Source organism: Rhinopithecus roxellana, chromosome 12, assembly GCF_007565055.1.
Source record: "Rhinopithecus roxellana isolate Shanxi Qingling chromosome 12, ASM756505v1, whole genome shotgun sequence".
NCBI lineage: Eukaryota > Metazoa > Chordata > Mammalia > Primates > Cercopithecidae > Rhinopithecus > Rhinopithecus roxellana.
In genome coordinates, this window is record NC_044560.1 from 83,916,547 (window position 1) to 83,942,972 (window position 26,426).

The following is a 26,426-nucleotide window of genomic DNA, read 5'->3' on the forward strand; positions in this document are numbered from 1 at the left end:
GGCATGCACCTGTGGTCCCAGCTACTTGAGATGCTGAGGCAGGAGGATCACCTGAGCCCAGGAGGTTGAGGCTGCAGTGAGCCGTGATTGCACCACTGCTGCATTCCAGCTTGGGTGACAGAGTGAAACCCTGTCCCCCCCCCAAAAAAAAGATGCAAAGCAACTAGCTACATCCCAAGGGAGAACTCAGGCATCTATTTGGCAACTAACAGAATTTTAAAGTTACTCCCTGTAACCACTTTCAACTGAAGATCTCAAAACACTGTGTAAACATTAATTAAATCTCTCAAGTCAGGAAAGAATTAGGCCTATTTCAGATAAGACAAATAAGGTAGGTAGGAGGCTGTTAACAACAGGAATCAGAAAGGAAACTAGACTCTAGTATCTTTGGCTTTCTCAGTGTTGTCCTCCGGCTACACTTAATGAAATGCACCCAAGCAGCAGCATCCTCAATAATGGGGCTATGTTGATAAGCCAATGCTTTTTAAAACAGGGGCTGAGTGGAAGGAACATTGGCCTTGGTTGGAATTAAGACCCCTGTTCTAAGCCTGGTTTCACCACTTAATAGTTACATGACCCTGAACAAGTCATTCAATTTCCTTAAACTTTAGTTTCCTCATTTGTAAAACTATATCAAACCTATCTCACAAGGTTGTGAGGATCAAATTAAATTATATATGCCTGGTGCACAGGTATTGAGAGGCCAGCTTTCTTTCTTTCCCCAAACTCCACCTTAAGTCTGTAGATGATACATATTTAAAAATACATAGCTTATGTATATGACTATACATATGATTATCATTCTTTTAACTAATTAAGAAATAAAATCTGGAGGATACTAACATAATACTTGACTAAAATAAGAAATGGCCGCCGGGCGCGGTGGCTCAAGCCTGTAATCCCAGCACTTTGGGAGGCCGAGATGGGCGGATCACGAGGTCAGGAGAGCGAGACCATCCTGGCTAACATGGTGAAACCCCGTCTCTACTAAAAAATACAAAAAACTAGCCGGGCGAGGTGGTGGGCGCCTGTAGTCCCAGCTACCCGGGAGGCTGAGGCAGGAGAATGGCGTGAACCCGGGAGGCGGAGCTTGCAGTGAGCTGAGATCCGGCCACTGCACTCCAGCCCGGGCGACAGAGCGAGACTCCGTCTCAAAAAAAAAAAAAAAAAAAAGAAATGGCCTAATTTTTTAATAACTTCCAACTAGTTGAGAGTTGTCACCAAGCTTGAAAATTATTTTCTGTGCATTTTTATTGATGTGAGCAAAGACAGAAACTGACTTTAGAAAAATTAAAAAAAGGGGACCTTTTCCAGAAAGATGATCTGCCACATTTCTTAGAACTCAAGGAAACATCTCAGAAAGGAATTAATGTACGAGTCCAAAATTAACTATGCGGTTTTTTTTTTTTTTTTTTTTTTTTGAGACGGAATCTCTCTCTGTCACCCAGGCTGGAGTACAGTGGTCTGATCTCGGCTCACTGCAACCTCTGCCTCCTGGGTTCAAGTGATTCTGCCTCAGCCTCCTGGGCAGCTGGGACTACAGGTGTGCACCACCACCCCGGCTAATTTTTGTATTTTTAGTAGAGACAGGATTTCACTATGTTGGCCAGGCTGGTCTCGAGCTCCTGACCTCAGGTGATCCACCTGCCTTGGTCTCCCAGAGTGCTAGGACTACAGGCGTGAGCCACCGTGCCTGGCCTATGTTCTCTTAATATTCGTTTGGTTAAAAAAACAGATCAACAGTATCTGTAAAACTTTAATATCATATAAATTAACCGCAGAGGGCCAGTAAGATCACCAGACATAAACAGTTCCATGAACCTAAAAGGTCCTTCCTGATACTTATTAACTGAAAGTGAAAGTTAGCCACCATAAACACTATTCCTTTGACCACAACACTTCAAAGTAATTTAGAAACCCCATCTCAGTGAGGTTAAATAACACACCCATTTCTAAACAAGTTTGGCAGAATTAAAAACAGAAGTTAACTCTTACCCTTCTAGACACTCTAAGACAGCTCCTTTTGAAAGGAGACAACCAGCAGGATCATGGATATCTCAAAACAACCTGGATATATAGGCTACAATTAAAAGTCCTTAACTCCTTTGAAGCTAAAGATCACACAACTTTTTACTAGCGTTACATTTACACACTGCAAGGAGTCCCTAGCATCTTTTTGTTGCCAAAACACGACACACAAGAATAAAATTATCTGCCCAAGGTCACAGAGCAGGTAATGGCTGTCTGACTCCCAACTACTTAAATGAGCCCCTCTTCCTGTGTGCAACCATTCATGGGATATACTGACAGTAACAATCAGTTAGACTTCTAAAGGAGGGGAGGGCGAGGAGGGTCTCCACTGAATGCTTCAGATAGGAAAATCTGGTGTATTATGTCTCTGCAGATATTGCATATTTTAATTCACTGCCCTTTAAAATTCAGCATACATGGTGCATTAAAAAGACTGTCATCAAGAACTCAAGATCAAAGGGGTTCAGAAACATAATTTATCCTACCACACCAACCTCTGGACATTCTTCTTCTCAGTGCCCCATTGAGTCTCTGGACAAAGAACACGTCTGTCCATCCCTCACCCTACCCAAGGCAGTAAAGAAGGACAGAGTGCCTCCCAATAACGTGGCACAGAACACACAGTGCTCAGGGTACCCCAGAGCCTATTCCCTGGTCACCTCCATCCCAACTTTCTGGGAGAACACGCCTTCTTCTGCAATGCTGCTAAGTCTGCCCCTAGCCAAGTGGACACACCCCTCCGACGCTGCCCCCCTCAGAATATTCTCATTCCCTCCTTGGCCAAATATCCCTTCCGCGCTCTTACTGAGAGATACTCCCCACCTTGGCCGGGCGCAGTGGCTCAGCCTGTAATCCCAACACTTTGGGAGGCCAAGGCAGGCAGATCACCTGAGGTCAGCAGTTCGAGACCAGCCTGGCCAACATGGTGAAACCCCATCTCTACTAAAAATACAAAGAAATTAGCTGGGCGTGGTGGCGGGCGCCTATAATCCCAGCTACTCGGGAGGCTGAGGCAGGAGAATCGCTTGAACCTGGGAGGCGAAGGTTGCCATGAGCCGAGATCGCGCCATTGCACTCCAGCCTGGGCAAAAGAGCGAGACTCCGTCTACCCGCGCCCCCCCCCCGAAAAAAATAGAGATACTGCCCCCACCTCTGGACAGAGGGCATTCCCCCAACAAAAAAACCGCCTCTCCCGGTCTCCTAACTTGATGGACAGCTCCCTTCCCCTCACCGAAGGCTCAGCAGCCACCTCGAGCCCTGGGGCAGGGGGCGGGGTGTCGGGTGCGTTCACCCCACTAGTCTGAGCTTGCCTGATGGTTAGTTACCAGTTACCACCCCGCCGAAGCTGCCGCCTTGCTGGTTTCCCTGCTTGGGACACACACGCAGCGCCGAGGACCGCCCCTGGAGGCCAGCCCCACGCGGGGTCCCCGCTGCCCCAGCCACGCCCCTCGGCCGCAGCCCGCCGCCCCCCGCGCCACGCCGCCGCGCTCACCCGCAGTCCGGGGCCGGGCACCAGCGGCAGTCGGGGTCCGAGGCCAGGTAGCGACGCAGCATGAACTCCTCGTACTTGTGCATAAGCGGCGGGTCGGCGAGCAGCAAGCGGATGTCGTGAGGGTTGAGTCGCTCGCTGCACTCGGGGCAGCTGATGGGCACCCTGCTCTCGCTTATCTCCAGGCGCAGGTAGTGGCGGAGGCAGTCCCGGCACGAGCGGTGCGGACAGCTGAGGAGGCGCGGGGCCAGCTCGGGCGGCAGCCGCACCAGGCACAGCGGGCACTCCACCTCCTCCGCGCCTGGGCCGCCGCCCTCCGCCGCCTCCTCATCGTCGAACCCGGGCTCCGCCGCCGCCGCCGCCGCGGCCTCCACCTCGGCCTCGGCGTCCGGCTCGGCGGGCAGCGCCTCGGGCGGCGGGGCCTGGGCCGCGGCAGGGGCCGGGGCGGGCGGCGGCGGCGCAGCCGGGGGCGGCGGCTCGGCCTGCGGCTTGGCCCGGGAGCGGCGACCGCGGGCCGAGGCGGAGAAGACGCTGTGGAAGGTGAGGCGCCGGCGCCGGCCGCTGTTGCGGCACTTGGGGTCGGGCGCGGCCGCATGTAGGGATGTGGAGCGCGGCGACTCGGAGTCCTTTTCGGAGCCCATGGCCCGCAGAGGCCGAGGGGCCAGGGACGCCCAGCGCCGCCACAGCTCCCGCCTCAGTGCCCCTCAGCCAGCGCCCGGCCGCCGCCGCCACCGCCTCAGCCGCCCTCCCGGAGATAGAAGCCGAGCAGCAACGACGAAGTGGTTATAAAGCCTCCGCCCCGCGCGCCGCTGCCCTGCGCAGGCGCTTCGCTCAAACACCTCACAACCCTCGCGCCCCGGTCGAGGGGTGCGCTGGGCTGGGCCGAACGGGGTGGGGCCGGGCGAGCTGGGGCGGAGCTCCGCCTCCTGCCGGTCAGGTGGTTCCAGGGCCGCCATGTTGCGGAGACTGTGAGCGAAGCTCGCCACTGCTCTCCCTCGTCTCCGCCCCCAATTCCATCACCTCGACACCCAAGGTGGACTTTTTGGTTTTCCGTTCCTCACAGGTTGATTGCCACTTCCAGTAAATGATGGTTCAGGTACATTATTTATAAAAAGTACACAGGGGTTGTTCAGATGGTGACTCCCAGCTGGTCCACCTTCCAACATTTCTGTTTATTAAGCAGACAGCATTAATTAATAAATAATATATTCATTCATTGAGCTTCTGCAAAGTGCGAGGCATTACTAAATGAAACAGACAAGGTCCCCTATTGCAAGGGATTTACAGAATAAAGTTCAAATTTCTTAGTCTAGCATTCAGTGTTCTCTATGTATTTAATAAACTCTATGTATATAATAATCTATTTCTAGGCTCACTTACCATTCAATCCTCCTGGTATCTTGCTTACCTAACCAAACTTGTGGAAGGAGACCCAGCGTTTTCTTGCCTGGCAGTGCCTTTGACTTTCTTTTTCTAGTTCCCCATTCCTCTGACTGGGGGAGGATCTGGACCCTTCGGCTTCCTAGTGGGAGGCAGGCAAACAGATTCAACAACAGGAATGTATCAGGATTACATTCAGTTGCAAATAACAAAAGAAAAAAATAGCTTACGATTGAAATTTATCCTTTTTTTTTTTCCTCCTGAGACAGTTTTGCTCTGTCACCCAGGTTGGAGTGCAGTGGCGTGATCACAGCTCACTGCAGCCTCAACCTCCCAAGCTTAAGCAATCCTCTTACCCCAGCCTCCAGAGTAGCTGGGAGCACAGGTGCGCCACCAGGCCTGCCTATTGTTTTTATTTTTTTCATGGAGATGAGGCCTCCCCGTGTTGCTCAGGCTGGTCTCGAACTCCTGGGCTCAAGTGATCCTCCTGCCTTAGCCTCTCAAAGTGCTGGGATTACAGGCATGAACCACTGCACCCAGCCAGAAATTTCTCTCTTTCCATGAAATTTAAGTCCAAAAGTAGGCAGTTCAGGGCTGTTCAGCCATCCTCAGTATTTGGCTTCCAATGTTAAGGTCACCTCACTATGGTCCATATTCCAAACAGTGGGAAGGAAAAAGGGAAGAAAGATGCATCCTTTTCCTTTTAAGAAGACTGCCTTGGGGCCAGGCACAGTGGCTCACGCTCATGCCTGTAATCCCAGCAGTTTGGGAGGCCGAGGCAGGCAGATCACAAGGTCAGGAGATCGAGACCATCCTGGCTAACATGGTGAAATCCCCTCTCTACTAAAAATACAAAAAATTAGCCGGGCGTGGTGGCGGGTGCCTGTAGTCCCAGCTTCTCAGGAGGCCGAGGCAGGAGAATGGTGTGAACCTGGGAGGCGGAGGTTGAAGTGAGACAAGATCAAACACTGCACTCCAGCCTGTCCAACCTGGGCAACAGAACGAGACTCTGTCTCAAAAAAAAAAAAAAAAGAAAAAAAAAGAAGACTGCTTTGGAAGTCCCGCACATTTTTGCTCACATCTCATTGGCCAAAACATATTTACATGGCCGTACTCAGCTGCAAGGGAGCCTGGGAAACATTCTCTTAACTGGGTACAGTGTGCCCAGCTAACAATGACTGTTCTGTTATTAATAAGGAATGGTAAGATGGGCCAGGCGCTGTGGCTCACAACTGTAATTACAACGCTTTGGGAGGCCTAGGCAGGTGAATCTCTTAAGCCCAGGAGTTTGAGGCCAGCCTGAGCAACATGGCAAAACCCCATCTCTACAAAAAATAGAAAAATTACCTGGGTGTGATGGAGTGTGCTTGTAGTCCCCGCTATTTGGGAGACTGAGGTGGGAGGAATGCTTGAGCCTGGGAGGTTGAGACTGCAGTGAGCTGTGATTGTGCCACTGCGCTTCAGCCTGGGTGACACAAAAAGACACCGTCTCAAAAGGTAGAAACCAGCTGTGATATTTAAAACCAGGTCTCCAGAACTTCAAACTTTTGACATAAAACAAGAAGGGGAGCCAACAAAGAAAACTGAAAAGCAGGGGCCAGTGACATAAAAGAAAAATTAAGCAGGCATGATGTCACAGACACCAACATAATATGTTCCCAGAAGGGAGTGGTCAATTGTGACAAATGCTGCTGAGAAATCAAGAAAGATAAAAACAGAGATGTGACCACTGGATTGGGCAACACCAAATAGTCCTAAAGGAGGGGGAGAGTTTAATCCTCAAATAGGAAGGAGGATTGATGCTGGATGGCTAAAACAACAATTAGTGTCTATATTTATCTGGCAGAATAGGGTAGACTTGGCTATGGTAACAAACGAGCCAAATATCTCAATGGCATAACACAACAATGGTATATCTTTTCCACTCATGCAAAGCTGGCTATGGGTTAAGGCACTCTCCAGGGTAGCTGTCCTCAACTCCCCTGGGTAACTCAGAGATCCAGACTACTTCTGTCTTGGGCTCCACCATCTCAATGCAAAGCTTTCAGTATTGCCTCAAAAAGACAGCTGGAGGCTGGGCACGGTGGCTTACGCCTGTAATCCCAGCACTTCGGGAGGCCGAGGCGGGCCGATCACCTGAGGTCAGGAGTTCGAGAACAGCCTGGCCAACATTGTGAAACCCCATCTCTAAAAATACAAAAGTTAGCTGGGCATGGTAGGGGCGCCTGTAATCCCAGCTATTCAGGAGGCTGAGCCAGGAGAATTGCTTGAACCCGGGAGGTGGAGGTTGCAGTGAGCAGAGATTACACCACTGCACTCCAGCCTGGGCAACAGAGCAAAACTCTGACAAACAAACAAACAAAAACAAACTGCAAGGGAAGCTGGGAAATGTAGGAAGAAACTGTAAGCCATTTAGTAAGCAGTAGTATCATCTCTGCCACAGTTCTCTATAGTCATATTTGACTCTGTTCTCAGTGTGCAAGGTCCTAATCAATTGCAGAGCCCCCTTAGAGGAGGTATATATGGTGGGAATGGAAGGTGGGAGAGAAGGCTGCCTTGTTTCTTGGGTCAGATTGTGCTAAAAGATATGGGGACCCCCCAATTCCAGGTAGACCCAGATGCGTTTTAGATGCTTCTCATTGTGCAGCTGACAGAAACAGCTGTCAGAATCTCAGCTTGCTGGAAGGCTCAACACTACCAAATGTTTGCTTGTCTTGGCTCTGGCTTCCAAACAAATTCGGCCTCAGTTCAAAGCTGCCACCATCAGTGCTTTGGGGGAAATCACCTCTCTTAAATGCCACTAGACTTTGCAATGGCCCCAATTCGATTGGGTTTTCTTCTTTCCTGAGACTATCACCCTTGAATAAAGGGACTAAAACAATTCCTCCCACGTTTCCTTATGTGTCTCTTCTTGATAGAAACTGAGTAGTGACTCAGAGATGGCATGAGGGAGAAAAAGATTCTCACTCATCTGTACACTCATTCAGTAAAGATTTATTATACTTACTTTGTGCTAGGCTCTTTGCCAGCTACCAGGGTCATGGATATGAAAAACATAATCTACTGGGGGTTGCAGACAAGATGGCAGATTACTGAGATACCAGGTGATGAGGACAAATACAAAAAAGCTATGACAGACCAACAGAGGGCATGGCAAGCTCTGCTTAGGGTGGTCAGGGATGGCTTTCTTGAGGAGGAGCCCTTTGAGCTGGATCTCAAATGATGAACATGATGAGTTGACAAAGTCATAAGAAGGGGAAAGGACATTCCAAGCGTGGGGACCAGGGAGGAAAGGCATAGTGTGTATAAACACAGGCTAAGTCTGAGGAAGTATGAGCAGCAGAGTTGACAGGAGAAGAGAATGTTTGAAAGGACATGAGCGAGAAATGAAAATGGAAAGGTTCTGGCCAGGCACAGTGGCTCACGCCATAATCCCAGCACTTTGGGAGGCTGAGGTGGGCAGATCGCTTGAGGTCGGGAGGTTCGAGACCAGCCTGGCCAACATGCAAAAACCCTGTCTCTACTAAAAATACAAAAATTAGCCAGGCGTGGTAGCACTCACCTGTAGTCCCAGCTACTTGGGAGGCCAAGGCACGAGAATCACTTGAACCTAGGAGGCAGAGGATGCAGTGAGCCAAGATCGTGCCACTGCACTCTAAGCCTAGGCGACAGCGTTAGACTGCGTCTCCAAAAAAAAAAAAAAAAAAAAAAAAAGAAAAGAAAAAACCAAAAAAGAAAATGGAAAGGTTCTGTATTATGGCTCCATTGGATGCAATAACCAGAAGCCTAACTTGAATGAGGCTAGGCCAAAGGAGTGGTTTTTGGCTTCTATAACATTTTGAACCCTATGTACCACAGCAACTGCACCCAGGAAAGCCCCCAGATCCTGCACTCCATCATTCATCTTTGCTTCTCTGCATACTAGCTTCTCTTTGTGTGTGTGGTAAAATATACATTTTAACCAATGTATATTTTATATACATCTACCATTTAAACCAATTTTAAGTGTACAGTTTGGTAACATTAAATCAATTCATATTATTGTGCAACCATCACCACCATCCATCTCCAGAACTTTTTCGTTTTCCCAGCTTGGAATTCCATAGCCATTAAGCATTAACTCCCTCTTCTCCTCACTTTATTTTTTCAGTCTACTTTTCTCTCTTGCTGGAACTGTAAAATCCCTAGCTTACGTGTCCTAGCTTCCTCACCAGAGAGGAGTAATTATCTTCACTTTGTTCCAGATTCTCAAAATTCTTCAGAACAAGTCTGATTGATGAGATTTGGCTGCATACTCACTCACATCTGTGGTCATGGGGGATGGAATGCTATGATTGATAGGCCGTACCTGAACCATACGGCTGGATCAAAGGGAGGAGCAAATCTCCAAAAGGAAGGAGCTACTCTTTCATAAGGAAGGAGGGAGGGGCCAAACATGAGTAGATGAAATATGAAATGTTCACCAGAGATAGGCTGAGACCCAGCTACAGGAAGCCTTGAGTGCCAGGCCGAGGAGCTCAGCCTTTAGTCTATGAGGTATTATGGGACAGTTTAAATCAAGGAGAGCCATACATACAATGAAATTGGACTACAAAACCTGCTTTTTTTCTTACTTGAGGCTCTACTTTTCTACTTTTGAGCTTTCTCTTGTGTTTTTCAAGGTGTTTTTTTTTTTGAAACAGGGTCTCGCTCTGTTGCCCAGGCTGGAGTGCAGTGGTATGATCTTGGCTCACTACAAGCTCTGCCTCCTGGGTTCATGCCATTCTCCTGCCTCAGCCTCCCGAGTAGCTGGGACTACAGGCACCTGCCACCGTGCCCGGCTAATTTTTTTTGTGTGTTTTTTTTTTTTTTTTAGTAGAGATGGGGTTTCACCGTGTTAGCCAGTATGGTCTCAATCTCCTGACCTTGTGATCCACCCGCCTTGGCCTCCCAAAGTGCTGGGATTATAGGCAAGAGCCACCGCACCTGACCATTTCTTTTTTTGAAACAGAGTCTTACTCTGTCACCCAGGCTGGAGTGCAATGGCGTGATCTCAGCTGACTGCAACCTCTGCCTCCGGGGTTCAAGCGATTCTCATGCCTCAGCCTCCAGAATAGCTGGGACTACAGGCGCTCATCACCATGCCTGGCTGATTGTTTTTTGTATTTTAGTAGAGATGGGGTTTCGCTATGTTGGCCAGGCTGGTTTTGAACTCCTGACCTCAAGTGATCTGCCCACCTCTGCCTCCCAAAGTGCTGGGATTACAGGTGTGAGCCACCACGCCCAGCCTTTTTTTTTTTTTTTTTTTTTTTTTGAGATGGAGTTTCACTTTTTCGCTTTTGACGGAGTGCAATGGCGTGATCTCAGCTCTCTGCAACCTCTTGTCTCCCAGGTTCAAGGAATTCTCCTGCCTCAGCTTCCCAAGTAGCTGGGACTACAGGTGTGTGCCACCACACCCAGCTAATTTTTGTATTTTTAGTAGAGATGTGGTTTCACCATATTGACCAGCTTCATCTCAAACTCCTGATCTCAGGTGATCTACCTGCCCCAGCCTCCCAAAGTGCTGGGATTACAGGTGTGAGCCACAGCGCCTGACTTCAAGGTTGCTTTGAAAGCTAATTTTAATTAGATGTCACATGAATATTGAGGCTCCTAGCTCCTTCCTCTGGCCTCAGGAGTCACCTCTACCTGATGTGATCTCCATTTTTCCCTCTGGATCATGAGCTTCTGTGCCTAGTCAGCCTGATCTGGGTCACCTCCTATTTTCTGGGTCTCCTGGCCTGTCTTCTCTCCGCCTGCCTCAGGGAGTGGCCTCTTTATCCATCTGGAAGTCTTCCTGCCTCTGACCTGTCCTCTGATGCTCACATCGAAGTCCTATCTGTTTTATCTCCAAAATGCTTATGGAATCTCACCCTTTCTCCCTGGGCTTACATGCACTGCCCTGTTCAAGCCTCATTATCTCTTCTGCTTCAATTTTGACCCCAGCCCCTCAATTGGTCTCTTTTGTGAAGCCATTGGCTCATGTCTACCCCTACTCAAAAACTTTCTCCAGTTCCCACTGCAGAAAGCCTCATCTTCTTGCATGCCTCCTGGACTCAAGACATTTTGCCTTCTTTATGTTATCTAACTAAATATGCCCAGGATTGTTAAGCCTTGCTTCTTTGCAAATGCTGGTCCCTCTGCTGTTTATGCCCTTCTTATCCCTCTTCACTTGGTGTAATCCTTTGCATATTTCAGGCTCATTTCCATGGTTACCATCCACCTTTCTACAGTCAGACCCACCTCCCTCCATCCTTTGTGTCCCCAGGGGACAGTGTAGATAACTCTAGAGTTACATGTATTACTAGGGTATCCACATACTTTACGGTCCAAAGCAGGACATTTGGAAGGAAGAAAGGGAATGCTATTAATTTGCGCTGGTTTAACAGGTGTCAATCGATCTGTTCCAGGCAAACTGGAAGATATGATCACCCACCTACACCTGACATCGCTGTAAAACCCACAGTTGGTGCTTTCATTTATCTAATTCATTGCTCTCAACAGCCCTGTGAGCTTGGTATTGCTATCCCGTTTTCAAGATGAGAAGATGGAGCCTCAGAGAGAGAAGACTTGTGGTCATACAGTCAGCTCATCAGATTCTAAATCCTGGACTCCGACTCCACCCTTGGCACCTCCAATACCACAGGGTCTTGTCTGGGTTAGTAACATGTGAACTCTTAAGACAAAGAGGGAAGGTAGAAATGGATTCTTACTCATTGCATGCACTGGTCTCTGTCCAGGGCCTTGTGTAGCAAAGACCTCAGGACATGTTTGTTGGATGGATGACTTCTTTTTTTGTTTTGTTTGTAGACAGGGTCATGCTATGTTGCCCAGGCTGGAGTGTAGTGGCCATTCACAGGCAAAATCATAGTATGATACAACTTCAAACTCCTGCGCTCGAGCAGTCCTCCTGCCTCAGTCTTCCAAGTAGCTGGGACTACAGGCTTCATGACACCAAACCCATTGGATAGGTGACTTCTTAGAGATAGATACTGTGTGTTTTATCTTAAAATCTGTGCCCCTCCCCAGGACTTGTTATACATGGATTCATTCATTCAATCAATCAATTAACATTTATTGAGTACCTACTGTGTGCCTGACAGTGTTGGTGATACAGCAATGAGCAAAACAGATAAGGTCCCTGCTGACATGGAGCTTATAATCCAGTGGGAAAAAAACTCTTACAAAAACAACCATACAAATAAACATACAGTTACAAATCAGGATAAATGGTAAGAAGGAAAAACACTTGGTGTGAGGTGTAAGAAATATTTTGGAGGTAAATTTAATAGGTTTTGTTCATAGATTTGATTGGGGACAGCGAGATGGAGATGGTTCTCAGGTTTTTGCTTGAAACAGAGAAGAGCATTTTGGGGAGATAGGTGGGGCTGGATGTGTGGGACTTGAGGCATCTGTGGGATTTCTCTTTTAATCTTTGCCACCTCCAGCAGGTCGATTTACTCAAAGCTGAAAAATTAGAGCAAATAATGGAAACCTGCAAATAAAGCTGGCCTCCAGGTAGGTAGGGTAGAAAGAGGGGCAGGTGTGGGAAGGCAGGAGAAAAGCAGAGAAGGGAAGGGGGACGAGAGGTGTTCATGGAGACAATAATCAGACCTCCCAGATAATAATCAGACCTCCCAAGACAATAATCAGACGATAATCAGACAATTGCTCCCACACAATAATCAGACGTCCCAAGCTCCCAATAATCAGACCTCCCTAGGACTGCGGCGATACCGTACGTTTCACACTGCGGAACGAGCACGGCTCGCGTCTTCCCTTGCCCGGGGCAGGGCCAGCGCTTTCCTCCGGCGCTCGAACGAGGGGAGGGGGCCGCTCAGCCTGGAAATCCAAGCAGCGTTGGCTTGCTTGGCTGCGCAACCCGCCAATCCGGCTGCGCCCGGTGGCAGTGCCATGTGACCAGCCTCCCCTTCCCTCCCTGGCCTTCCAGGGAAGACCGGTATCCCCGCCACCCGGCCACCCTCGCCATCCCGTCCCCGCCCCTCGCGTGCCGCATCCGCGCGGGAGGGCGCCCGGCGAGGGGCCGGGATTCCGCCGCAGTCCGCAGCGGCGCAGGGGACGGGAGCGGAGCGGAGGCGAGCGAGTTGCTGCCGCAGCTCCCGCAGTGTTTTCCGTCAAGGTCAAGCATACCCACTCTTTGACAAGGCTGCCTCCGAAATCCCTCCCTTGCAGTCCTCCCAGCCGTTCCCACCGCCTTTGCCACTCATCCGGAGGCAGCCTTCCTCGGACCACTGCCCCTGTCTCTCACTGGGCTTCCAGCAGATACAGCGGGGGATGGGAGGGTTTCAATAGATTCTGCCCCGCGAGCTTCCCAGCCACCTTTCTCATACGTACAGCTCATGGTGTGTCGCCCTGCCTTAAACCCCACGCTGGCTCCCCGTGCCCGATGAGAGAGCATTTGGAGCTTTCATAACCAAGACTCACCTTCACCCTCACCAGTCCCACCGCCTCCTTACACGGGAGACCCCATCCCTCTGGACCCCTGGCCCTTCCAGGGATAGCCATCACTTGTATACTTGTGACTGCTCTTGCTGTAGGATCCCCTTTCCCGCCTTGTGAGCCTAGCGAATTCCTAGACCCTACTTAATTATAATAAAGCAACAGAGGGTAGAAACTGGCACTAAAATGCCGCTTAGCAAAAGTCACAAAGGTGAAAGCCTGCAGGAGTCAAGCAGGAGACAGAAATACGCTGGTGCATCAGGGGCATAAGAAAAACCTGTCTTATAGCATGAAGTACAGTATTTAGAAAGAAAAAACAAAGGAAAAACCTGTCGAAAGGGCAGCTCTTCATTTAGGCCAATATGCTCCTTGAGAGAAATGTGGGTCTTATGATGCCAGATTTTCTGAATTTATAAGACAAGTCACAAATCTGGACTTTTATGTGTAATCCATCAATTTTTAAATGTTGATTTGACTTTTTAAAAACACCCCTGTGAGCCAGATGCATGTCATAAACCCTCAGCGCATGACCTCCACCCTTAGAGAAGAGGATGGCTTTTGTTAGGAAAATACTTTGGAAAACTAGGGTAAAGGTGTGGTCTTGAATGTCTGAGAGGCAGCTGTTCTGGGGGCAACGAAGAAGAGGAGGCCAGGCACGGTGGCTCACGCCTGTAATCCCAGCACTTTGGGAGGCCGAGGCGGGCGGATCACGAGGTCAGGAGTTTGACACCAGCCTGGCCAACATAGTGAAACCCAATCTCTACTAAAAATACAAAAAATAACCAGGTGTGGTGGCACGTGCCTGTAGTAGTCCCAGCTACTTGGGAGGCTGAGACAGGAGAATCGCTTGAACCCGGGAAGCAGAGGTTGCAGTGAGCCAAGACCATGCCATTGCACTCCAGCCTGGGTGACAGAGTGAGACTCCATCTCAAAAAAAAAAAAAAAAAAAAAAAAAAGAAGATAACTTAGATTTGGATCTGTTCCCCAATGGCTCTGGATGTTTTAAACAAGAGGTCATACATACACTGAGAAGCTACTGAGGGCTCAGAGATTCTACCAGAATCTGGAGGACTGGATTTGGGACATGGGCAGGACCCGAGGGCTCTGGGGAGGGGTGGGCAGCAGGAAGCCAGAGAGGGCCAGAATGACAGCAAATGTTTCCTGCTATCCTTGTGGGGACTACATGAAGGCCAAAGAGGAGCCCTGTAAAGCTTTCACTTGATGATGGTGGTGATGGGGAGATAGGAGAGAAAACCAACCCCCTAACCCTGAGGCTTCACACAATGCGATAATGCCTGGAAGAGAAATCTGAGAGGTCCTTAGGAAGAGAGAGTGGAATGAATAGCCAAAGGCAAATGTCCTTTACCAGGAGACAAGAGCTGGCTTGTGGCTGAGGCTGGGCGCTATGGAGGAAAGTAGAAAAGGCTGTTTTGGAAACCGAGAGTTGTTTTTGTTTTTGTTCACCCTGAGGTGTATAGCTATGATGTGACTGTCTCTGTCTCCTATCCCTGGAAATATTCAAGAAAGATCTTCTATATTCATGGAGGCTGCCCTGACTGGGGTGTTGGTGGAAACAGCTGAAGGGACTAACTTTTACATCTGTTTTGGTATAGTGCTGACCAAAGATAGTACAGGCTGAAGTAGGAATTGGAGCAGGAGAAACAAAGTCTCTCAGGAATTTGCAGTAATCCTGGAAAGGGGTTTTGTAATGGGTGCTTGGGTCCATCCTTTGAAGGTTTCAAGGGGTCAGAAGGCCCCTGGCTGACATCCAGGTTACATTAATAAAAGACCAACTACTATTAACTGAGTACAGTCCCCACCTTATGATTTCTTGACTTTACAATAGTGTGAAAGCAATATGCATTCAGTAGAAACCATACTTTTTTTTTTTTTTTTTTTTTGAGACAGAGTCTTGCTTTGTTGCCCAGGCTGGAGTGCAACAAAGTGACACTGAGTGACAGTGAGTGTCACGATCTCAGCTCACTGCAACCTCCGCCTCCCGGGTTCAAGCAATTCTCCTGCCTCAGCCTCCCAAATAGCTGGGACTACAGGTGGGCGCCACCACGCCTGGCTAATTTTTGTATTTTTAGTAGAGATGGGGTTTCACCATAGGCCAGGCTGGTCTCGAACTCCTGACTTCAAGATCTGCATGCCTTGGCTTCCCAAAGTGCTGGGATTATAGGTGTCAGCCACCACGCCTGGCCTAGAAACCATACTTTCAGTACCCAACCATTCTGTTTTTCACTTTCAGTGCAGTTTTCAATATATTACACGAGATATTCAACACATTACTTAAAAATAGGCTTTGTGTTATATAATTTTGCCAAACTGAAGGCTAGTGCAAGTGTTCTGAGCATGTTTAAGTTAGGCTAAGCTAAGCTATGATGTTTGGTAGGTCAGGTTTATCAAATGCGTTTTCTGCTTACAATATTTTCAACAGATGATGGGTTTATTGAGACGTAAACTGAGAAGTGGCTGGGCGCAGTGGCTCACACCTGTAATCCCAGCACTTTGGGAGGCAGAGGTGGGTGGATCAAGAGTTTGACACCAGCCTGGCCAATATGGCAAAACCCCACGTCTACTGAAAATACAAAAATTAGCTAGGCATGGTGGTGGGCACCTGTAATCCCAGCTGCTTGGGAGGCTGAGGCAGGAGAATCACTTGAACCTCCAGAAGGCAGAGGTTGCAGTGAGCCGAAATTGTACCACTGCACTCCAGCCTGGGCAATAGAGTGAGACTGTGTCTCAGAAAAAAAAAAAAAAAAAAAGTTGTATACACTTGCTTGTGCAAAACACTGTGTTAAATGCTACATACATTTTATCTGTTACCCTCACAGTGATTTTTTTTTTTTTTTGAGACAGAGTCTCACTCTGTTGCCCAGGCTGGAGTGCAGTGGCTCAATCTCAGCTCACTGCAACCTCCGCCTCCTGCATTCAAGTGATTCTTCCGTCTCAGCCTCCCAAGCAGCTGGGATTACAGGCACCCGCCATTATGTCCAGCTCATTTTTGTATTTTTGTAGAGACGGGGTTTCACCATGTTGCCAGGCTGGTCTTGAACTCCTAACCTCAGGTGATCTGCCTGCCTTGGCCTCCCAAAGTGCTGGGATTACAGGCGTGAGTCACCTCACTCGGCCCCCCACAGTGACTTATGAGGGAAGTACTATTATTATAACTCCCATTTGGCAGAAGAAATTAAGGCCCAGATAGGTGAAGTGACTTACCCAAGGCCAGAGATAGCAAACAGTGGATTGGATCTGCTCTCCAGACAACTGCCCTCAGCAGAAATTGTCATCTTGTTTGGTGTTTCTGCCCACTCAATGACAGCACTTACCATCTTACCACGAAGAGATATAGATGATGTTTTGATTTGGTCGTCTGTCCTCTCCACTACCATATAAGGGGACAGGAGCTGCTAATTGCAAATGCCCAGAATACCAGTGGGTGCTGCATACATGTGAAATAAATCCCTTTAGGAAAGCTAATAGAGGTACCCTCGAGTCTCAGATCTTTGTGCCCTTGGGCAAGTCATTCTGGGTCTCAGTTCCCTTATCTGTGAAATGGGGATTATAATATACATCTCACAGGGTTATTGCAATATTTAAATGAGACCAGGCCATGGAATTTCTATAAATTGCCATACAAATGGCAGCTGTTGCTGCTTCTATAAAGATGATGAGGACGATGATAACTGCAGAAGGAGCAGGGAAGGAAACCAGGATCTAGAAATCCCAGAACTGTATCAGCTCAGACAGGAAATTCTCAGAAGACCTAGCCAGTTTGCAGTGTTCCCAAAACTACCATATCTTCATTCATTCTTCATTGATGGAACACCTATGTACCAGTGCTTGATCTCATTTCATTCAAAACTCTGCAAAGCAGACACTCAAATTACCCTCATATTACAAGTGAGAAATATAAGGTTAGAGAGACGATATGACTTCCCCAAGGGAACACAGCTAGAAAGTGGCAGAGGCAGGATTTGAACTCCGATCTGTGTGATTCTAAATCCTTGTTCTTTCCATTTTCTACTCCACAGTTTTTTCAGTGTTTGCTTCATTCTTCAGAACATTTATCAAGCATCAATTAAGTAAGAGGCCTTTTGCAGGGGCCAAGAGATACAAGCCCCAGACTCTGGTTTCTGGTTTAGCTGGGGAGGTAGATAACTCAATGGATATTTACATTTCAGCATGATAAACTCTCTCTGTTGCGGGCAGAGTAGTGCGGGTGATAGAGGAGTGGGCCATTGCTTTAGACTTGCTTTTCTCCTTGGTCTACAAGACCCCCGAGGCACATCTCACACTTTCCAAATGGCTCCCTTCACAAGTTCCCCTCACCCCTCCTGTCTGGGGGTGGAGGCAGGTGATGTAGTGGGGAACATAAAGCAATCAACAATTTGGTCCAAAAGAGGCCTGCTGCAGTGGCTCATGCCTGTAATCCCAGCACTTTGGGAGGCCTTGCGGGGATGATTGCTTGAGGCCAGGAGTTCGAGACCAGCCTGGGCAACATAGTAAGACCCCCATCTCTACAAAAAAGTGAAAAAAGCTAACTGGGCGTGGTAACAGGTGCCTGTAGTCCTAGCTACTTTAGAGGCTAGGTGGAAGGATCACTTGAGCCCAGGAATTCAAGGTTGCAGTGAGCAGTGATTGCGCTACCACACTCCAGTCTGGGTGACAGAGTGAGACCCTGACTCAAAAACAAAACAAAAAAACATAATTGCCTCTAAAATAAATCTCTTTCAACTAGCCCTCTTCTCTCTTCTGTCTTCTCTCTCTCTCTCTCTCTCTCTCTCTCACACACACACACACACACACACACACACACACACACACTCTGGGGGTGATGGGATTAATGCTGGTAGAACTGGTTTCTCCTTCCTTCAGCATGCCTGGATGTAGTAGTCCCTGCCTCTGCCCCAAAGCCAAAATGACAGGAAACTTGCATTTAACATCTTTTTTTTTTTTTTTTATAAGAAAAGAAGTTTAATTGGCTTATGGTTCTGCAGGCTGTACAGTACGAATAGTGCCTGCATCTGCTTCTGAGGAGGCCTCAGGAAGCTTTCACTCTTGGCAGAAGGCAAAGCCGGAGCAGGCACTTCATACGGTGAAAGCAACAGCAAGAGAGAGAGTGGCAGGGGGTGGGTGCCACACACTTTTAAATGACCAGATCTTGTGACAACTCACTATCGCAAAGACAGCACCAAGTCATGAGGGATCCATCCCTGTGACCCAGACACCTGGTGGGGGGGCAGAGCTCCAGCACTGGGGATTAAAATTCAACATGAGATTAGGGTGGGGACAAATATCCAAACTATACCATTTCTTATCTCTCTGATGTTATTATTATTATTATTTTTTTATTATTATACTTTAAGTTCTAGGGTACATGTGCAGCATAACGTGCAGGTTTGTTACATATGTATACTTATGCCATGTTGGTGTGCTGCACCCATCAACTCGTCAGCACCCATCAATTCATCATTTATATCATGTATAACTCCCCAATGCAATCCCTCCCTCCTCCCCCCTCCCCATGATAGGCCCAGTGTTATGGAAAACAGTATGGCAATTCCTCAAGAGTCTAGAACTAGATGTACCATATGACCCAGCCATCCCACTACTGGGTATATACCCAAAGGACTATCAATTATTCTACTACAAAGACACATGCACACGTATGTTTATTGCGGCACTATTCACAATAGCAAAGACTTGGAATCAACCCAAATGTCCATCTGTGACAGACTGGATTAAGAAAATGTGGCACATATACACCATGGAATACTATGCAGCCATAAAAAAGGATGAGTTTGCGTCCTTTGTAGGGACATGGATGCAGCTGGAAACCATCATTCTTAGCAAACTATCACAAGAAGAGAAAACCAAACACCGCATGTTCTCACTCATAGGTGGGAACTGAACAATGAGATCACTTGGACTCGGGAAGGGGAGCATTTAACATCTTGTTACATATGCATTAAAAAGAAATCCAGGGCCGGGCGCAGTGGCTCAAGCCTGTAATCCCAGCACTTTGGGAGGCCGAGACGGGCGGATCACGAGGTCAGGAGATCGAGACCATCCTGGCTAACCCGGTGAAACCCCGTCTCTACTAAAAAATACAAAAAAACTAGCCGGGCGACGTGGCGGGCGCCTGTAGTCCCAGCTACTCGGGAGGCTGAGGCAGGAGAATGGCGTAAACCTGGGAGGCGGAGCTTGCAGTGAGCTGAGATCCGGCCACTGCACTCCAGCCTGGGCGGCAGAGCGAGACTCCGTCTCAAAAAAAAAAAAAAAAAAAAAGAAATCCAGGAGAGTTAACCCAACTGTTAATAGTGATTATCTCTAGGTGATGAAGTTATATGTAATCTCTATTTTCTTATTTTTACTTATTGGCTTGTTGTTTTCTGCCATGAATTTATTAAGTTTTTTAATAAGTAAAAATAAATACATAAAATTATTATCTATATTAATAATTATTTGTGGTCCCACAGATGGAGGTATTTCTATTAAATACTCAGAAGAAGGCCGGGTGCAGTGGCTCATGCCTGTAATCCCAGCACTTTTGAAGGCCAAGGTGGGCAGATCACTTTAGGTCAGGAGTGGGAAAGATGGTGAAACGCCGTCTCTACTAAAAATACAAAAATTAGCCTTTTCCTTTTGCAGGTGGTGGCGAAGGTGGAAAGAAAGCCCTGAAGGCCTCGGGCACACAACGTGAGTACAAGGTGGTGGGTCGCTGCCTGCCTACCCCCAAAGGCCAAACGCCACCCCTCTACCACATGCAAATCTTTGCGCCTAATCATGTAGTTGCCAAGTTCCACTTCTGGTACTTCCTATCTCAGTTACAGAAGATGAAGAAGTCTTCAGGGGAGACTGTCAACTGTGGGCAGGTGTTTGAGAAGTACCCACTGCGGGTAAAGAACTTCAGCATCTGGCTGCGCTATGACTCCCGGAGCAGCACCCACAACATGTACTGGGAATACTGGGACAACCACCACGGGCGCTGTCACCAGTGCTGCCGAGACATGGGCGCCCAGTACCACGCCTGGGCCCACTTCATCCAGATCATGAAGGTGGAGGAGATCACGGCCAGCAAGTGCCGGCGGCCGGCTGTCAAGCAATTCCACGACTCCAAGATCAAGTTCCTGCCGCCCCACTGGGTGCTGTGCCATCAGCAGAAGCCATGCTTCACCAGGAGACCCAACACCTTCTTCTAGGTACAGGGTGCTCTCCCGGGTGTGCCTCAAATAAACTCAGGAACACCTCAGTCGGGGGGAAAAGTTAGCCAGGCATGGTGGTAGGTGCCTGTAATTCCAGCTACTCGGGAGGCTGAGGCAGAAGGATCGCTTGAACCCAAGAGGTGGAGGTTGCAGTGAGCCGAGGTCGCACCACTGTACTCCACCTTGGGTGACAGAGGGAGACTCTGTCTCAAAAAAAAAAAAAAAAAGAAATACTCTCAGCAGGGGTTTGTCCTGGGCACTGGCAGCACACAGAGAAGAAGTGAGAGCTCATTCAGGATTAAAAACAAGAGTCACCATTCCTGAAGGATTTTTTTTTTTTTTTTTTTGAGACGGAGTCTCGCTCTGTCACCCAGGCTGGAGTGCAGTGGCCGGATCGCAGCTCACTGCAAGCTCCGCCTCCTGGGTTTACGCCATTCTCCTGCCTCAGCCTCCAGAGTAGCTGGGACTACAGGCGCCCACCACCTCGCCTGGCTAGTTTTTTGTATTTTTTAGTAGAGACGGGGTTTCACCGTGTTAGCCAGGATGGTCTCGATCTCCTGACCTCGTGATCCGCCCGTCTCGGCCTCCCAAAGTGCTGGGATTACAGGCTTGAGCCACCGCGCCCGGCCATATATGTTTTAATTAGAGACAGGGTCTCACTACGTCGCCCAGGCTGGGCAACCTGAAGGATTTCTCTGAGCCCAATTCCTTGTTCCTTCATAGCCATTGATATGCATATCTCAGTTAATCCTCAAAATCAGTTTAGGAGAAACATTATTTCACAGCTGAGGAAACCAAAGATCCTGAGACTCAGAAAGGTTCGTTCCGTTATTTGCCCAGGGACACACAGCTAGAAAGTGACGGAGGCAGGATTTGAATCCAGATCTGAATGACTTCATAGTTTGTAAATTTTTAAGCTCTGAACTTTGCCCTTCCAGTTGCAAGATGCTGATGCATTCTTGTATTTCCAGCTCTTCACACACAGGCACTCATCGATATTAGCACTGCCTAAATAAGTCAGTGAGGTAAAGATCATTGTCTCATTTTCCAGATTAGAAAATTAAGGCCAGAGAGGGGACCTGCTCAGTGTGGTCAGCTGAGAAATAGTGGCATTCCTTCTAGAATCCGGGTCTCCCTTCTCGCCTTGGGCAGCCCTCCTCCTTCCGCTACTTTCTGCCAACTGCTGAGGCTTCCTTCTCGAAACAAATGACTCAAGGTAAATCACTGGTTGGACTTCCCCTTTCTCAAAATACAGGAAGTCTGTGTTGTTTGCAATCCCTGTGGGTGAACAGTTTCAGCTCAGTTATGAAGTAGGCTGGGCCACATAGAGGACTGGGTCCTGCTGGGGCAGGGCTCCAGGCTACCGGGGATGGCACAGCTGCATTTTTCCTTCCTGAGGGTCATGTCAGTGTGTCTGTCAAGTCAGGTTTGATGTCTTACCCCAAAGAGCCGGCTGTACTATTATGAAATTTAGAAAAATGAGCCCAAGAGGGAGGGGCCTCTCAATAATTAATAATGACGACTACTATTATTTCATGTTTATAGCACATTAATCTTCCAACCAGGCACTGTGCTAAGTGGCTGACACGTGAACCCATTTGAGCCCCGGAACAGCCCTAGTAATAAGGTTCTATAGCTTTGGAGCCAAATAACACTAGATACAAATCACAGAAATGCCACTTTCCAGCTGTGACAACAGGGACATTATTTACATTCAGTCAATAAATACTTTTGAGCACTTACTATGTGCCACGTTTCAGTGAACAGAACAAAGATCCCTGCTCTCTTGTGATGTTTACATTCTACAAGGTAAAGCAAATTGTAAACATAATAAATATAATAAATTATAAATAAGTATAAATAAATTGTGTTAGAAAGTGGTAAGGGGGGCCGGGCGCGGTGGCTCAAGCCTGTAATCCCAGCACTTTGGGAGGCTGAGACGGGCGGATCACAAGGTCAGGGATCGAGACCATCCTGGCTAACACGGTGAAACCCCATCTCTACTAAAAAATACAAAAAACTAAAAAATACAAAAAAAAAACTAGGCGGGCGAGGTGGCGGGGGCGCCTGTAGTCCCAGCTACTTGGGAGGCTGAGGCAGGAGAATGGCGTAAACCCGGGAGGCGGAGCTTGCAGCAGTGAGCTGAGATCGGGCCACTGCACTCCACCTTGGGTGACAGAGCGAGACTCTGTCTCAAAAAAAAAAAAAAAAAGTGGTAAGGGAAAGATACAGTAGAGCAGGGAGGAGACAGGGAGTGCTGATGCAGCATCAGTGCAGGCAAGAGGCAGGATGAGTTATTAAATAGTGGTGTCAAGGAAAGTCTTGCTGAGAAGGTGCTATGCATACAAAAGAGAGGTGAGGTTAGCCATGCAGGTAACTGGGGAAACCCTTATTAAGCAGAAGGAACCGCCAAAGTAAAAGCCCCAAGTGTGCTTGGTGGTTTCAAAGAGTAGCCAGTGCCAGGTGCGGTGGCTCACGCCTGTAATCCCAGCACTTTGGGAGGCCGAAGTGGGCGGATCACAAGGTCAGGAGTTCAAGACCATCCTGGCCAACATGGTGAAACCCATCTCTACTAAAAATACAAAAATTAGCTGGGTGTGGTGGCACGCCCCTGTAGTCCCAGCTACTCAGGAGGCTGAGGCAGGAAAATCGCTTGAACCTGGGAGGCGGAGGCGGAGGCGGAGACTACAGAGAGCGGAGATCGTGTCACTGCACTCTACCCTGGCGATAGAGCAAGACTTTGTCTCAAAGACAACAACAACAACAAACAAACAACAAAAAAACAAAGAGCAGCCAGGAGGCTAGTATGGCTGAACAGTGGCCAGGGAAAGAGTCCTCCCTACCCACAATGTTGCCCCAGTCATTCTTTCTCAGACCTTGTTCTGTGCTTCCTTCCTTGCTCTTCTCATAATTTCCAAGTATTTAATTTACTTGAGTGTTTGCTTATTTCTTGTTCATTTCCTCCACCAGCCCTAAGTTCCTTAAAGTCAGAGAACACGTTAGTTTTACTCGGTGTTGACCACAGAGCCTGGGACATGGAAAGCACTTAAAGTTGAATTAATGAGTAAACCATCCATCCATCCATCCATCCATCCATCCATCCATCCATCCGTCTAGTCACAGTTATGACAGAATCTTTCCATAATGTAGACTACTATTTCTCAGGGTAGCTCTGGTTACCCTGAGAGTTCTAGTTCAGGACATTAGCAACAGAGTTAAACTGCATGGGTTCCAGTTCTGGTTCTACTGTTTACTAGTTGTGTGATCTCAGGCAAGTTAAGAAAAACCTCTCTGTGCATCATATCTATCAACTGGCAAAACAGTAGTATCATTCTCTAAGGGAGGGTTGTAAGCAGTGTAAACAGCACCAGGGGTATAGTGCTTATGTATGTGTTTTCTCTATGCAGTCTAGCCATGAGCGTGAGGAGACCACTTCCTTCCTCCTGTACCAGATCCTAAAAGGGCAGAGAGAAGGGCAAGGGGTGCTATGGTGAGGCTACAGAACATCCCTAATGTGTGCTGCCACATCTGTGCTGTGTGTTGGCAACTGGGGGTGGCCCTAGGGTCTTCACTGAAGTGACATTCTGGGGTTACTGTTCTTGCTGTGTAGCCCCCCAGCCTGATCCTCTGGCCTTTTTCTGCTAGACAACCTTTAGTGGAATCTTACTGCTTGCAATTGAGAAAGTTGAATGATACAGATATTAATACTGAATACCTATTTCTTTTTCTTTTTTTCTTTTTGAGATGCAGTCTGGCTCTGTCACCCAGGTTGGAGTGCAATGGCGTGATCTCAGCTCACTGCAACCTCCACCTCCCAAGTTCAAGCGATTCTCCTGCCTCAGCCTCCCAAGTAGCTGGGATTACAGGCACCTGACATCATGTCCGGCTAATTTTTGTATTTTTAGTAGAGACGGGGTTTCACCGTCTTGGCCAGGCTGGTCTTGAACTCCTGACTTCAGATAATCCGCCTGCCTCGGCCTCCCAAAGTGCTGAGATTGCAAGTGTGAGCCACCATGCGTGCCCCGGAATACCTATTTCTATGCCTGATACCTTACATTTTATTTTATTTTTATTTTATTTTATTTTTTTGAGATGGAGTCTTGCTCTGTCACCCAGGCTGGAGTGCAGTGGCGCAATCTTGGCTCACTGCAAGCTCCGCCTCCCAGGTTCACGCTCTTCTCCTGCCTCAGCCTCCTGTGCAGCTGGGACTATAGGTGCCCGCCACCACACCCGGCTAATTTTTTGTAGTTTTAGTAGAGATGGGGTTTCACCATATTAGCCAGGATGGTCTCGATCTCCTGACCTTGTGATCCACCCACCTCGGCCTCCCAAAGTGTTGGGATTACAGGCATGAGCCACTGCGCCGGGCCTCCATTCATTATTTCATTAACTCTTTACACAGACCTGAGAGGCAGACATTAACCCCATTTTACAGATGAAGGAACCAGCTCAGAGAGGTGGAGTAACTTGATCAAGGTCATGTAGCCAATGACTGGCAAAACCAGGGTTCAGGCCCAGGGTGACTCCTAAATTGCTCTTTCAATGTGATTAAAGGCCCCAGCAGGATTTTCTCCTCCAGCACTTGCTGTCAGTGATGACAAAGCACAGCTCAGTTCAGCTGGAAGCGAGGAAATCGTGTGAATGTGGTCCCTAAGCAAGAAAGAGAAATGGGTCGGGGCAGCCTGGGAGAGTTCTAGAACCTGGAGGGGAACATAGGCCTTGCCTAGGTAAGTGCTTCAACATGAGGAGTCCTGTCCCTACTGCCCCTAAGACCAGAGACATTTTCTCTCTGAGGTCTGAGCCCAGCTATCGCTGAATGGCCTGATTCTCATGAAAATGTGGAGATAGAAAACATCTGGGGGGGCTGTGGTTGCCAGGCAACAACCAGCCATTCACTCTCTTGCCAGAATCAAGGAGGCTGTCTGATGCTGACAGAGATAGCTGGATCTGAGGCCTGGAGACCTAGATTTTGGTTCTGATTTGCTGTGTGGTCTTGGGCAAGTCCCTGCCTTTCTCTGAGCCTTCATTTCCCATCTTTTATGTAAAGAGCAGTCAGACTTACAAGTGACAAGACGAACAGGCACCAGGTGGTCAGAATTAGAGTGATAGTATGGCACAGGCAGAGGACCGGGGCAGGTCATGGGTGAGGGAAGACTCAGTTCTCCCTTCCATCCTGCCCTAGGCTATCCTGACTCTGGTTACTAGCTAGGGGCAAGGGACATTTCCTTTCCCACCCTGAGCTAATTCAGGCCACCCAGACTCCATCCCAGGCTCAACCTTGCAGCTCAGAGTCTAGGAATTATCTTCACACCCACAAATTAGCATAGTCACCACCTACTCCGCCAACTTTTCCCCATGGGGAGTTTCCTCAGTTCCTGCTGAAGTGAAGCTACCCAGCTTTGGGTGTTTCCCTGGACACCCATCAGAGGACCTTCTGACAGTTTGCAGGGATTGCACTGATGGTAAACCCTGAGGGTGGTGTGTTTCGCAGCAATCAGAAGAGTTAACATTTTCTGTTTCACATCCATTACAAAATATGACAGCAGCTGCCATTTGCTGGGCCTGGCACAGCCTCAAATGTTTTATGTCTGTAATCTCATTTAATCCTCATATAATCCAGGGGGATAGGAATGAAGGTCCTATTGTACAGATGAGGAAATGGAGCCTCAGAGAGAGGAATTGATTTGCCCAAGGTCCCAGTAAACGGTGCAGGCAAGACTCCCACTCAGGGCCGCAGCCTGGGGTTGAACCACTACAGGTCACTGCTTCCTCACAGTCCCACCAGACAGCATCAGAGCTGGAAGAGTTCCACCTGCTCCCAACTTTACAGATGGACA

The 26,426-nt window shown here is 48.3% G+C and overlaps 1 protein-coding gene and 1 pseudogene across 5 annotated transcripts in view; one reads left to right on the top strand and one right to left on the bottom strand.

Annotated features, from left to right (window-relative positions):
* RNF19B (ring finger protein 19B) overlaps positions 1-4,630 on the bottom strand; it is a 31,331-nt gene extending 26,701 nt beyond the window's left edge. For all 5 annotated transcript variants that reach the window (XM_030912762.1, XM_030912765.1, XM_030912763.1 and 2 more), the window contains exon 1: positions 3,524-4,630. In XM_030912762.1, the coding sequence (XP_030768622.1) occupies positions 3,524-4,161 (638 nt within the window). In that variant the 5' untranslated portion in view covers positions 4,162-4,630. The remainder of the gene's footprint in view (positions 1-3,523) is intronic.
* Positions 4,631-7,487: 2,857 nt separating this feature from the next.
* LOC104668575 lies at positions 7,488-20,748 on the top strand (annotated as a pseudogene).
* The last annotated feature ends 5,678 nt before the right edge of the window (positions 20,749-26,426 follow it).